The sequence below is a fragment of the Myotis myotis genome, unplaced genomic scaffold (assembly GCF_014108235.1).
Source record: "Myotis myotis isolate mMyoMyo1 unplaced genomic scaffold, mMyoMyo1.p scaffold_m19_p_12, whole genome shotgun sequence".
In the NCBI taxonomy this organism is placed as follows: Eukaryota; Metazoa; Chordata; class Mammalia; order Chiroptera; family Vespertilionidae; genus Myotis; species Myotis myotis.
In genome coordinates this window covers 26908912-26919793 of record NW_023416316.1, presented here as the reverse complement: position 1 = coordinate 26919793, position 10882 = coordinate 26908912, and the positions used below count along the sequence as shown (strand labels likewise).

Here is a 10882-nt window from a genome sequence, read left to right as displayed (position 1 = left end):
AGTAGTATTTGCTATTGAATTTTTTCCAGTGAGGCGGGGTCTCTTCTGTTATTTCTCTTAACAAGGGTCTAACATCTTTTGTGAGTGGCTTGGGCAGGGAGGTAAGATGGACTTTCAGTTATTCGGGGCATTTTTAGAAAGAGTCTTTGATGCTTACTATCCCTTCTATCATTGATATTTTCTGCTTTTTATGTATTTCTGAAGGTTTTAAAATATAGATAGTTGAGAATTTATAATCATAAAGTTTACATGACTTGTCCCTGTGAGAAACATTTTTCTGATCAAAAACTGTAATTGGCTGCTTTTCTTTAAACATAAGAGCTGCCTATGGGAGCGAGTGTCTGAGCCCCAATTGATAGGTTCCATTAGCGCTTTGCATTTTGCTTTTGCTCTGAGTCACTTTTGACATAAACATTAATTTAATTTCTCTGGATCCTGTATAATCCAGTCAGTGACAACTTGTTGAAGGATAACTATGTATGGTAGTAGATACTCTCAGTGTACAAAGATGAAAACTGTTTTTCATAGATGTTGATTGATCTTATTTTCCTGTTGTAGAACCAGTGAGAATAGTGCTGAATAGTCATAAACAAAACCAAACCTCTGATCTCTTTTTAAAAATTCGGTATCATATTTTATAAAGTGAATATTATTATCTCTAAAGGGTTACAAGGTTTATATCATGAACAAAAAGTGAATTAATCACTGGCAACCAGATTTGTTAATGCAAATTTGTCACAAACTATCATGGGATACAAATACCCTATTAGCATAAAACAAAATTCTGGAATAAGAAATATAAAAATAGCCACAGCTCACTCCTCTTTAATAACTTTTGTCATACTTTCACTGGGACACTTCTCTGTGCCGCAAGAATTTTAAAAACTTGCAATACCTGACTAGTTAGGGACACTGACCTCTTTTCCCTTGCCTTGTCAAAAAAAAAAAAAAAGACAACAGCCAATACAACAATAGTCATTCAATGTGAATGCTTTGTCTTGAACCATAAATATATAGGTCATATAATAGAGTCGCATCTTATTGGTCACATCCCATAATAAGGTTGCATCTGATTGGTTAGTTTTTGATATCAGAAATCCTTATATACAAGTATAGGCACCTGAGTTTTTAAAGTCACCTTGGAGCAAAAAAGTTTAGGTAATTACTATTATTTTTTAAAATCAATCAAAATTATACCTATTTTTTTGTCAGGTAGGCAAAAATATTTTTTGCTGTGCCACAGAATTTTAGTAGTTTATGTGTGCCACAAGATGAAAAAGGCTGAAAATCACTGGCCTAACAGGCTGAGTTGAGTGGTGAATTGAATTAACACCTCTCAGTACTATATCGATTAAAGACATAAATTGGGTCCTTGTGTAAACACAGATTGACTTTCATTTATAGAAAGGAGAATCATTAATCACAAAATCTGTATTTGTATGATCTGTTTAGCTCTGTCATGATATTTATAATAAAATAAGCAGTGAAGAGAAAGGAGAGCCACACATGCAAAGCAAAACGATTTTGTTTTTATTATAAATCACATGGAAACGTTTATTTACAGAATTGTAGCTTTAGCATCGCTAGCGAAGTGATTACATTTCTGAGTCACGGAATGGGGTGATGTATGCCTTTTTGATAGAAATTTTGAAACCACAATATGTCAACTCTGGTTTGTGTTTGTGTTTGTTGTTTTTCTAATAGTTAGAAACCAGTGCCTGGAGGAAACCCCAATTAAAATGCCAGTAAATTCCGCAGGAACAGAGAAGTTAATGACAGGTGTCATTAGCCCTGAAAGGCGGTGAGTGTTTTTTAGACTTCTTTGATCTTTAGTATGTGTAACCAGATTTCCTTTTTTCATATATGATAAACCTGGTTAAGGCAAACCATCATGAAGATTCTGTCCGACGGTAGGAATGTCTGTCTGAGGATGGTCTTTGGCCATTACTGAAGCCATTGCCCTGCTTTCCTCATGGGGCAGAATTGTGAAACTCCTCAGCGGAAGACTGGCACCTTAACCTAGAATACAGCAGGCTGGGAAGACAGCAGCCTCGGCCCCAGCCGCGTAGTTTTTTTCTCTGAGGCTCACCTTTCGCTATACTTTTGCCAATAGAGCATAGACATTCACTAACATAGCAGTTGCTCAAAATAGTAAAGATACTAAAAAGTGTTTCAAAGAAAACCCGTTCTTGTTGAGTGATTCTGTAGCATAGATGACCTTTCATTGTCTTTTATAGTTATTTTTTCGAGCAGGATCAATTTTGAGGACAATTGAAAAAATTAGAATTTGAACTAGGTATTAGAAGATACTATGACATTATTAATTTTCTTGATGTCATAATGGTATTGTGGCTATGTAGGAAATGCCCTTATTTATTGGCAATGCTTGCGGAAGTGTTTCAGAGTGAGTATCATGTCTTCAGACGGGTTACTTTCAGATGGCTCGGCAGAGTTGTACATATACTAGTATTTAATGTATTTATTATCTATCTATATGCATAGAGAAAGCACATGTGACAGAATATTAACAATTGTTCATTGTACTACTCAACTTTTGTGTATATTTGACATGTTTTTTTTTTAAAGGTAGGGGAAAAATAGTTCTGCCAAGTGGCATTTGGCTGGGGGGAAGGGTGGGGCTAAATTCCAGTAGGAGATGACTTTTGTGTTGCCTGAGCAATGAGGTGGGCTGGCCCTGGGATACCCCAATGAGGCCCACCTAGCCCACCTCAGGCACAGCCTGTGAGGGCCCAGAGGGCAGGAGGCCTAGCTCTACTCAGGGGTGGTTTTGTGTTTTGTTTCTTGAAGGTGTCGCTCAGTGGAACTGGATCTCAACCAAGCACATGTAGAGGATACTCCAAAGAGAAAAGGAACCAAAGTGTTTGGGAGCCTTGAAAGGGGCTTGGATAAGGTTATTACTGTGTTTACCAGGAGCAAAAGGAAGGGCTGTGCCAAAGATGGACCGAGAAGATTAAAGGTAAGTGGACTCAGTCTTTAATGTGGATTTCAGAAGGTGACTCCTAGCTGGACTCCTTTTTTTTAAAAAAATCAAAGTACTGAATGAATGGATTAGTATTTTTTAATTTATTTACTCATTTAGCATTTAGTTAATATATATATATACATATATATATATATATACCCATATATATATATTACATAATTATTTCTTTTTAAAAAATATATTTTTATTGATCTCAGAGAGGAAGGGAGAGGGAGAGAGAGAAAAACATCAATGATGAGAGAGAATCACTGATCAGCTGCCTTCTGCACGCCCCCCACTGGGCATCGAGCCAGCAACCCGGGCATGCGCCCTTGACAGGAATCGAACCTGGGACCCTTCAGTCCACAGGCCGATACTCTATCCACTGAGCCAAACTGGCGAGGGCTAGTTAATATTTTTGAGACTTTAAAATATGCATATTACTATACAATGGGTTTTGAGACTGCAGAGGTAAATTAGATATGGCCGCCCCTTTCAAGGAGCGAATAACTAGAATTCAGATGTTCAAGTTGGGGTAGGGGGATTAATCACTGAGGCAACATGGAGGTGCGGAATCATGGGACATAAGAGCAACTGCCTTAAGGATCCCTTAAGGATGGGGACTTGAGCTCAGTTGTCTTCCGTATCTCTGGCACCACAGAAGAGTCCCTGACACATGGATAACTTTTTAAGCCCTCGTAGAATATTTGAATATTTGAATTCGTTTGAACTTTGAGTGTGGTGTGTGTGAAGAAAATAGTGAGCAATAGGCTGGGAAGGTGGGCTGGCCAAGGGGTTTGGATCGCATTTAATAGACACACTATGCTTTAAACAGTGGTTCTCCACCTTCTGGCCCTTTAAATGCAGTTCCTCATGTTGTGACCCAACCATAAAATTATTTTCATTGCTACTTCATAACTGTAATGTTGCTACTGTTATGAATCGTAATGTAAATATCTGATATGCAGGATGGTCTTAGGCGACCCCTGTGAAAGGGTTGTTCGACCGCCAAAGGGGTCGCAACCCAAAGGTTGAGAACCGCTGCTTTAAAAGGTTGAATGTGTCAGTGAGGTGGGCGCTATATTTGGTGGGAAAGGAAAAGTAAAATAAGTTATTAGTAGGTATAAAATACTTCTTACTCTCTTGGATTCTCTCCGAGCTTTCATTCAAACATCTAATGAATGACATTTTTGTTTGGGGAAGTAAGAGGTAAGGGATGAATAAGACATAGCTCACGTCTGTGTGAGACTCAGAGTGGCCGTGGAAACAGGCAGGGATGTTACTGCTCTGACAAAGCTCAGTGCTGTAATAAAACATGTTCCAGAACGGTGTGGACCCACAGGAGGGCGGGGAAAATGCAAGTGTTCCCTATGATTTGGGGACTGGGTCTGTGTTTAGTTTTGGCACTGAGAGTCTCATTTTGAGCAAATCTGGGTAGGTTTGGGGGAAGGAAAATGCTGAACTGTTGAGGGGAAGGGTGCTTCAGAGGAGAATGTTCTGAGATCCCATATATGTCTTGTCTTGAAGTAGAAGAAGAAAGGACTTATCCATTAGTATTGTTGCCTTGTTGAACTTCTATAATACACTAAAAACGTTTATGTTACATATGGCTGTTTATTAGGTATATTTTATCCTTTTATTCTGAGATTTCTCTGGTTGGAGAGTATTGTAAAGTATTCCAAACCCTGACATGGGGATTAAGAAAACCATAGTGCCATTTTCCTGAACAACTTTAAATAAAGAAAATTAAGGAAATTTGTCCAATTGTATATTATGAGAAGCTAAGCAATTATCAAATGCTAATGGATAAAGTAGGATTAATTATTTTACAAAAGGAATCACTTAAATTGTAATTTGAAAGTGTTCAGTGTATTGTTACCTGAACAAAGGTGGTTTAGTTGGTGGAAGAGCCCTGGGACCCAGGAGATAGAGGGTCCCATTGTAGCTGTGCCACTTGTTCCTTTTATAACTAAAACTGAGGTTCCCAGCTTCAGTCATGAAGCACTCGCCTTCATCTCAGCATCTCATCTCCCCTATTATTTATCTGGTTTTTTCTTTATATTGACTCTTTTCTTAAGAAAAAGATTTATACAGGTATAATCGACATATAGTAAACTACACATCTTAAAAATGTACAGTTAACATACTTTTAGCAATATATGTGCACCTATGAAACCATCAAGATGATTGACTTTTTTTAATTAAAAAATTTAAAATTTTTATTTTTATTGATTTCAGAGAGGGAGAGGGGAAAAGAGATAGAGACATCAGTGATTAGAGAGAATCATTGATTGGCTGCCTCCTGCATGCTCCCACAACCCAGGCATGTGCCCTGACCAGGAATTGATGCTCCCACAACCTGGGCATGTGCCCTGACCAGGAATTGATGCTCCCACAACCCGGGCATGTGCCCTGACCCGGAATTGATGCTCAAACATTGAGCCACACCAGCCAGGCAAGATGACTGACTTTTAAAAAACATTTATTTAAAAGGAAACTAACCCTGGGATTCTATAATATTTTTAAAATACTCAAGAAAGAGTTAAGGAAACATATCCAACTATATACAAATGGAAATATCGAGGGCATTTGTTTCATCTTCCCTCAGTTTACATTTCAGGACTGTAAATGTCGCTGTCATAGTGTAGGAAGGGAGAAACAGGTAAAGTTTAAACAAATAGACATTATTTAATATTTATTTCTTTAAAAAGATTGGTAGGAGAGGAAGATAAAAGTATTAAAAGGATGATACGTAAATAGTTACTAATAAACATGATTTCTCCAAGCTTTCCCAGTGCCATCTTAATCCAGTTTACCAAGAGTGCGTTGTAAATTCTTTCAGTATGTTTTTTGAAATATTTTCATTTGCAATGGTACTACATGGAGGGGTTTTGGTTCTTTAAATCAGGCAGGATAGTCTCTCTGTTGATGTAAAGATTGACTTCTCACTCCTTTTTCTTTTTTAAGCTTCACTATAATGTGACTACAACCAGATTGGTGAATCCAGATCAGCTCTTGAATGAAATAATGTCTATTCTTCCAAAGAAGCACGTTGACTTTGTGCGGAAGGGGTAAGAAGCAACCTGATAGGCTGTTGGGTTTATTACTTGATGTCTTTTGAGCTTTGAGAAAACATGGTTGATTCTGTTCTTCCCTTTAAAAAAATAGATATATTTCTCCCACCTCACTTCAAAAAGCTTTTGTGATAGTGTCATTGTTCATAATTTATTGTCTTCTGTTTTACATGAGCTATTGACATATTTAAAGTACCCATTCTGCCACTACTTTAAAAATTAGACTTCTCAAAGTAGGAAAATCTGAACAACTTCCAGTTTTCTTTTACATCCTATTTTTTTCTTTCATGGTCTACTTTTCAATAATATGTATAAATTGTAATCTAAATTTATGAGCTGCCTCAGACAAATCAAGGCTTTATATAGACGCCTTCTCTGTATGACTTGCTGTGTTACAGGATTGGGCTTTCAGTGCTTTGGGAAGTCATTTCACCTTAAGACTTTCCCACTGTTGAGTGTTCTGCCCTCAAAGCTTCGGTGGTTGTGATCTCATGGTCTAAACAGCCTGGCCCTCTCTCTTACCTAAGATGTTCCTATTTCCAAGCCTTTCCACTCAGTTATGTCTCTTTATTTTTATTTATTTATTTATTTTTTCTACATAACTGAATAAAGTCCTTTATTTTTTTTTTTAATTAAATCTTTATTGTTCAGATTATTACATTTGTTCCTCTTTTTTTTCCCCCCATAACTCCCCTCCTCCCAGTTCCCGCCCCACCCTCCACCCTCACTCCCCACCCACTGTCCTCATCCATAGGTGCACGATTTTTGTCCAGTCTCTTCCCGCATCTCCCACACCCCTTTCCCCCCCAGGAATAGTCAGTATATTCCCTTTCTATGTCCCTGATTCTATTTGTAATCAACAGTTCATTCTGTTCATCAGATTATTTATTCACTTGATTCTTAGATTCACTTGTTGATAGATGCATATTTGTTGTTCATAATTTGTATCTTTACCTTTTTCTTCCTCTTCCTCTTCTTAAAGGATACCTTTCAGCATTTCATATAATACTGGTTTGGTGGTGATGAACTCCTTTAGCTTTTCCTTATCTGTGAAGCTCTTTATCTGACCTTCAATTCTGAATGATAGCTTTGCTGGATAAAGTAATCTTGGTTGTAGGTTCTTGGTATTCATCACTTTGAATATTTCTTGCCACTCCCTTCTGGCCTGCAAAGTTTCTGTTGAGAAATCAGCTGACAGTCGTATGGGTATTCCCTTGTAGGTAACTGAGTTTCTTTCTCTTGCTGTTTTTAAGATTCTCTCTTTATCTTTTGCTCTTGGCATTTTAATTATGATGTGTCTTGGTGTGGTCCTCTTTGGATTCCTTTTGTTTGGGGTTCTCCGCGCTTCTTGGACCTGTAAGTCCATTTCTTTCACCAGGTGGGGGAAGTTTTCTGTCATTATTTCTTCAAATAGGTTTTCAATATCTTGCTCTCTCTCATCTTCTGGCACCCCTATAATTCTGATGTTGGTACGCTTGAAGCTGTCCCAGAGGCTCCTTACACTATCCTCGCATTTTTGGATTCTTTTTTCATTTTGCTTTTCCGGTTGGGTGTTTTTTGCTTCCTCGCATTTCAAATCATTGACTTGATTCTTGCGCTCCTCTGGTCTGCTGTCGGGAGTCTGTATAATATTCGTTATTTCAGTCCGTGTATGCTTAATTTCTAGTTGGTTCCCCAATATAAGATCGAGGGTCTTATTAGTTTTCTTGTAGATCTCATTAAGTTTATCGGCGGCTTCTAAACAGTTCTTGAGAGACCTTAAAAGTGTGGTTCTGAACTCTATATCTTCCATTGACAATTTTGTCCTGTTTCTTTGTCTCCGCATTTTGTTATGCTTCCTTGGTGCACCCCCTAGTGGTCTTTGTTCGAAGTCTTATAGTTAAATCTTGATTGTTGTAGTTAAATCCAGGGAGGGTTTGACCTCCAGGCCAAGTGGCTATGAGAATCAGCTGTGTCAGCAGTGAGAGAACTTCTGTCCTCTAGGGAGGTGCTAATCTGGCATTTGCCTGAGGCTATCCAGCAAATGCCTGTGTGCAGGGCTTGGGCGGGGCGGGTCGCACAGGATCAACAGGGTGGGCCGGAGAGAGCAGTTATGGCGGCTCTCAGTCCTGTCCCCAGGGGCTCTGCCTCTCTGAGTCCCAGCACCCGCTGCAAAGCTCAGAGAGAAAGCTGCACTCATTCTGACCGAAGCCAGACAGTCCCGCTTCTCCCGTTTGAGTCTGGGTCCCTAAAGACTCGCCCGGATCTGGAGCTCAGAGTCTGGGACTCCCTCCCGATTGAAAACGCCAACCGCGCCCTCCGCCGCCAGCCCGCTCGCGCACTCCGCACCTCAGAATTTGACTTCAGCACTGCGCCTCCTCTGAGTGTCCGTATGCGTTTCTCTTTCCTCCTAGTTGTAGGACTTCCACTCAGCCAGCGTTCCTGTGGTTCTGGGTGATGTCCCTTCCGTTTTTTGGTTTCACTTTTGAAGTAGTTGTTCAGAGCAGCAAACTCCGGCGTTAACCTATGCCGCCATCTTGGTTCTCTCTATGTCTCTTTAAAATGTTACTTTTAACACAGCTAAGAAGATCCACTAATATTTAATAAAAACATTTAAATAGGCCAATCGAGAGATGAGATTTTAAGAATCGATATTTTGCAAAAGTAATTTTACTTTTCACTCTGTACTCATTGGCTGGCGAGCACTCATGTGAACTTTGACTTTCCTCCTTAGGTGTCATTATAACACATCTAACTCACTCTGACCTGTCCTTCGTGCTTGGGGTTTAGCAATGGTTTCAGAACCGCTAGCCAGATCTATATCAGAGACTTTCAATGATCTTTCCTTCATCATCATCTGAGCTTCAGCAGATCTCTAACTGGCTGTTAACCAATAATTTGTTCTTCTAACTTCCCGATCAACCAGAAGGTCTTTGTCTTGATCCTCTTCTTTTTACCTTCTTTGTTTTTCAGTGATATTTTCATTAGATACTACCAATTTCAGTTACAGTCCATATTATTCCAATCAGAAGAATTGCTTTTCCTCTTTCCTATGACTAAATGCTTCATTTTCCTATCAGGAACCATAACTATACTCCTTTAGGCATTTCTGATATTGACTGCTTATTTTTAAGAGATAAAGCTCCAAAACACATAACTAAGTTAGTAAGAAAAATAATGATATTCTGTGAAACCTCATAATACATAACAGATACAAGTAATAAATATCTCCACGCTTCTGCGAACTAGCTCCTAATTGTGTGCCCCTAAATATTTAGGGACCTAAAATTTAAAATCAATCCTACTGGATATTGTTTGTGTTTATTGAAGATCAGTAAGACAAATAAAATTAAAATATAATGTAAGCTAATAAAAAACAGATTTCCATGAATTCAATTTATGCAGCTTTTCAGGAACATACCTGTTTCTTAAGCTGTGTTTAAGGCTTCATTTAGTCTGGCCTTTCCATTGTCAGAGGTGGTCGGTCACATGCAGTTCTGATTATGTATGCCGAACGTTTCAGCCATGGGAATGTACCACCTCTTTGGGCTTTCTTTTATAACCCTGCCATAAAGTGTGGTGACAATCGTAACTTCTTCTTACTATTGGAGAAACCTCAAAAACATGTGTCCTCTGACAGGTTGGTGGCTTCAGCCTTATTTATATGAAAGACAGAAGATTCTGATGAGGTGCATGCAAAAAAATATTCTTAATCTTCCCTGAGCTTTGCTTTGTTGTGAACATTGTGGAATTGGCCTAATGTTCACGGATTACACTGTTGAAAGAGTTGCATAAAAGGGTGCAGAAGATTTCTTGAGCGTGAATGGCATGTCTAGCTATGAAAGAAGGGCTTTTCTTCGGAGCAATGGAGAATTCTGCTAAAGCCTTTTCATCTTTATTCTTTCTTCAGATCCTAGTTCAGCTTCTGGGAAAACACCAGTCGTACTCCATCACAAACGCATAGCTAGGCCATTTGGAAGCTATAAGCAGTAATATATTGCTTAATAGGAAATAATGGTCTGTTTTCTCCACTGGCCTCCAGGAGGCTTAGAAATCTCTTGTATTATACAGAATATTCATGGTTCTCCTACTAACTGGCTTCTTATCTTGTTTTTCACAGCTATACACTGAAGTGTCAAACACAGTCAGATTTTGGCAAAGTGACAATGCAGTTTGAACTAGAAGTATGCCAGCTTCAGAAACCCGATGTGGTGGGTATCAGGAGGCAGCGGCTTAAGGGTGATGCCTGGGTTTACAAGAGATTAGTGGAAGACATCCTGTCTAGCTGTAAGGTGTAACTGATGGATGGTTTCAATGCTGCTGGACGAGGATGGGTGTGCTACAGAGACTGGTGTGATTGGTTCGATTTTCAAAGTCCATTGGAATGAGAAACTCCTTTCCAAAGAGCTTATCTTAAAGACCAATATATTTTTGTTTTTAAACAAAAGATATTATTTTGTGGATGAATCTAAGGCTAGCCCATCTGTCATTATCTGTTCTGTCTTTTTTAATCATATGGCTTTGTGTATTAGCAACTGTTGACTTTCCTAGATTCACTTCCATATGTGAATGTAGGCTCTTAACGATGTCTCCTTTTAATGTGTAATTTCTTTCTGAAATAAAACCATTTGTGACTGTCGCAGGCTTCTCCTCTTCTTTGTTCTTGATTTTGATTCAAATAAAACCTCAAATGGCTTCCTGACTATTAAGTAGAGACTATTTGGAGTATGTTTTATCTGTTATCAAATATGCCTTGGGCAGAAAAACAGATAAGAATTCATTTGCATAATTTTTTCCTGTCTCTGATTTAAGTAGGATTTATTGAGATCGTTAACTAAGTCACAGC

At 38.7% G+C, this 10882-nt stretch overlaps 1 protein-coding gene across 5 annotated transcripts in view; it reads left to right on the top strand.

The window, feature by feature from the left end:
• MELK (maternal embryonic leucine zipper kinase) overlaps positions 1–10675 on the top strand; it is a 66152-nt gene extending 55477 nt beyond the window's left edge. For 4 of the 5 annotated variants that reach the window (XM_036330367.1, XM_036330366.1, XM_036330368.1 and 1 more), the window contains 4 exons: positions 1705–1801; positions 2809–2977; positions 5951–6054; positions 10157–10334. In XM_036330367.1, the coding sequence (XP_036186260.1) occupies positions 1705–1801; positions 2809–2977; positions 5951–6054; positions 10157–10334 (548 nt within the window). Of the gene's footprint in view, positions 1–1704; positions 1802–2808; positions 2978–5950; positions 6055–10156 lie in introns of all 5 variants that reach the window. The other variant, XM_036330369.1, reaches the window with a different exon arrangement.
• Positions 10676–10882: the final 207 nt, after the last annotated feature.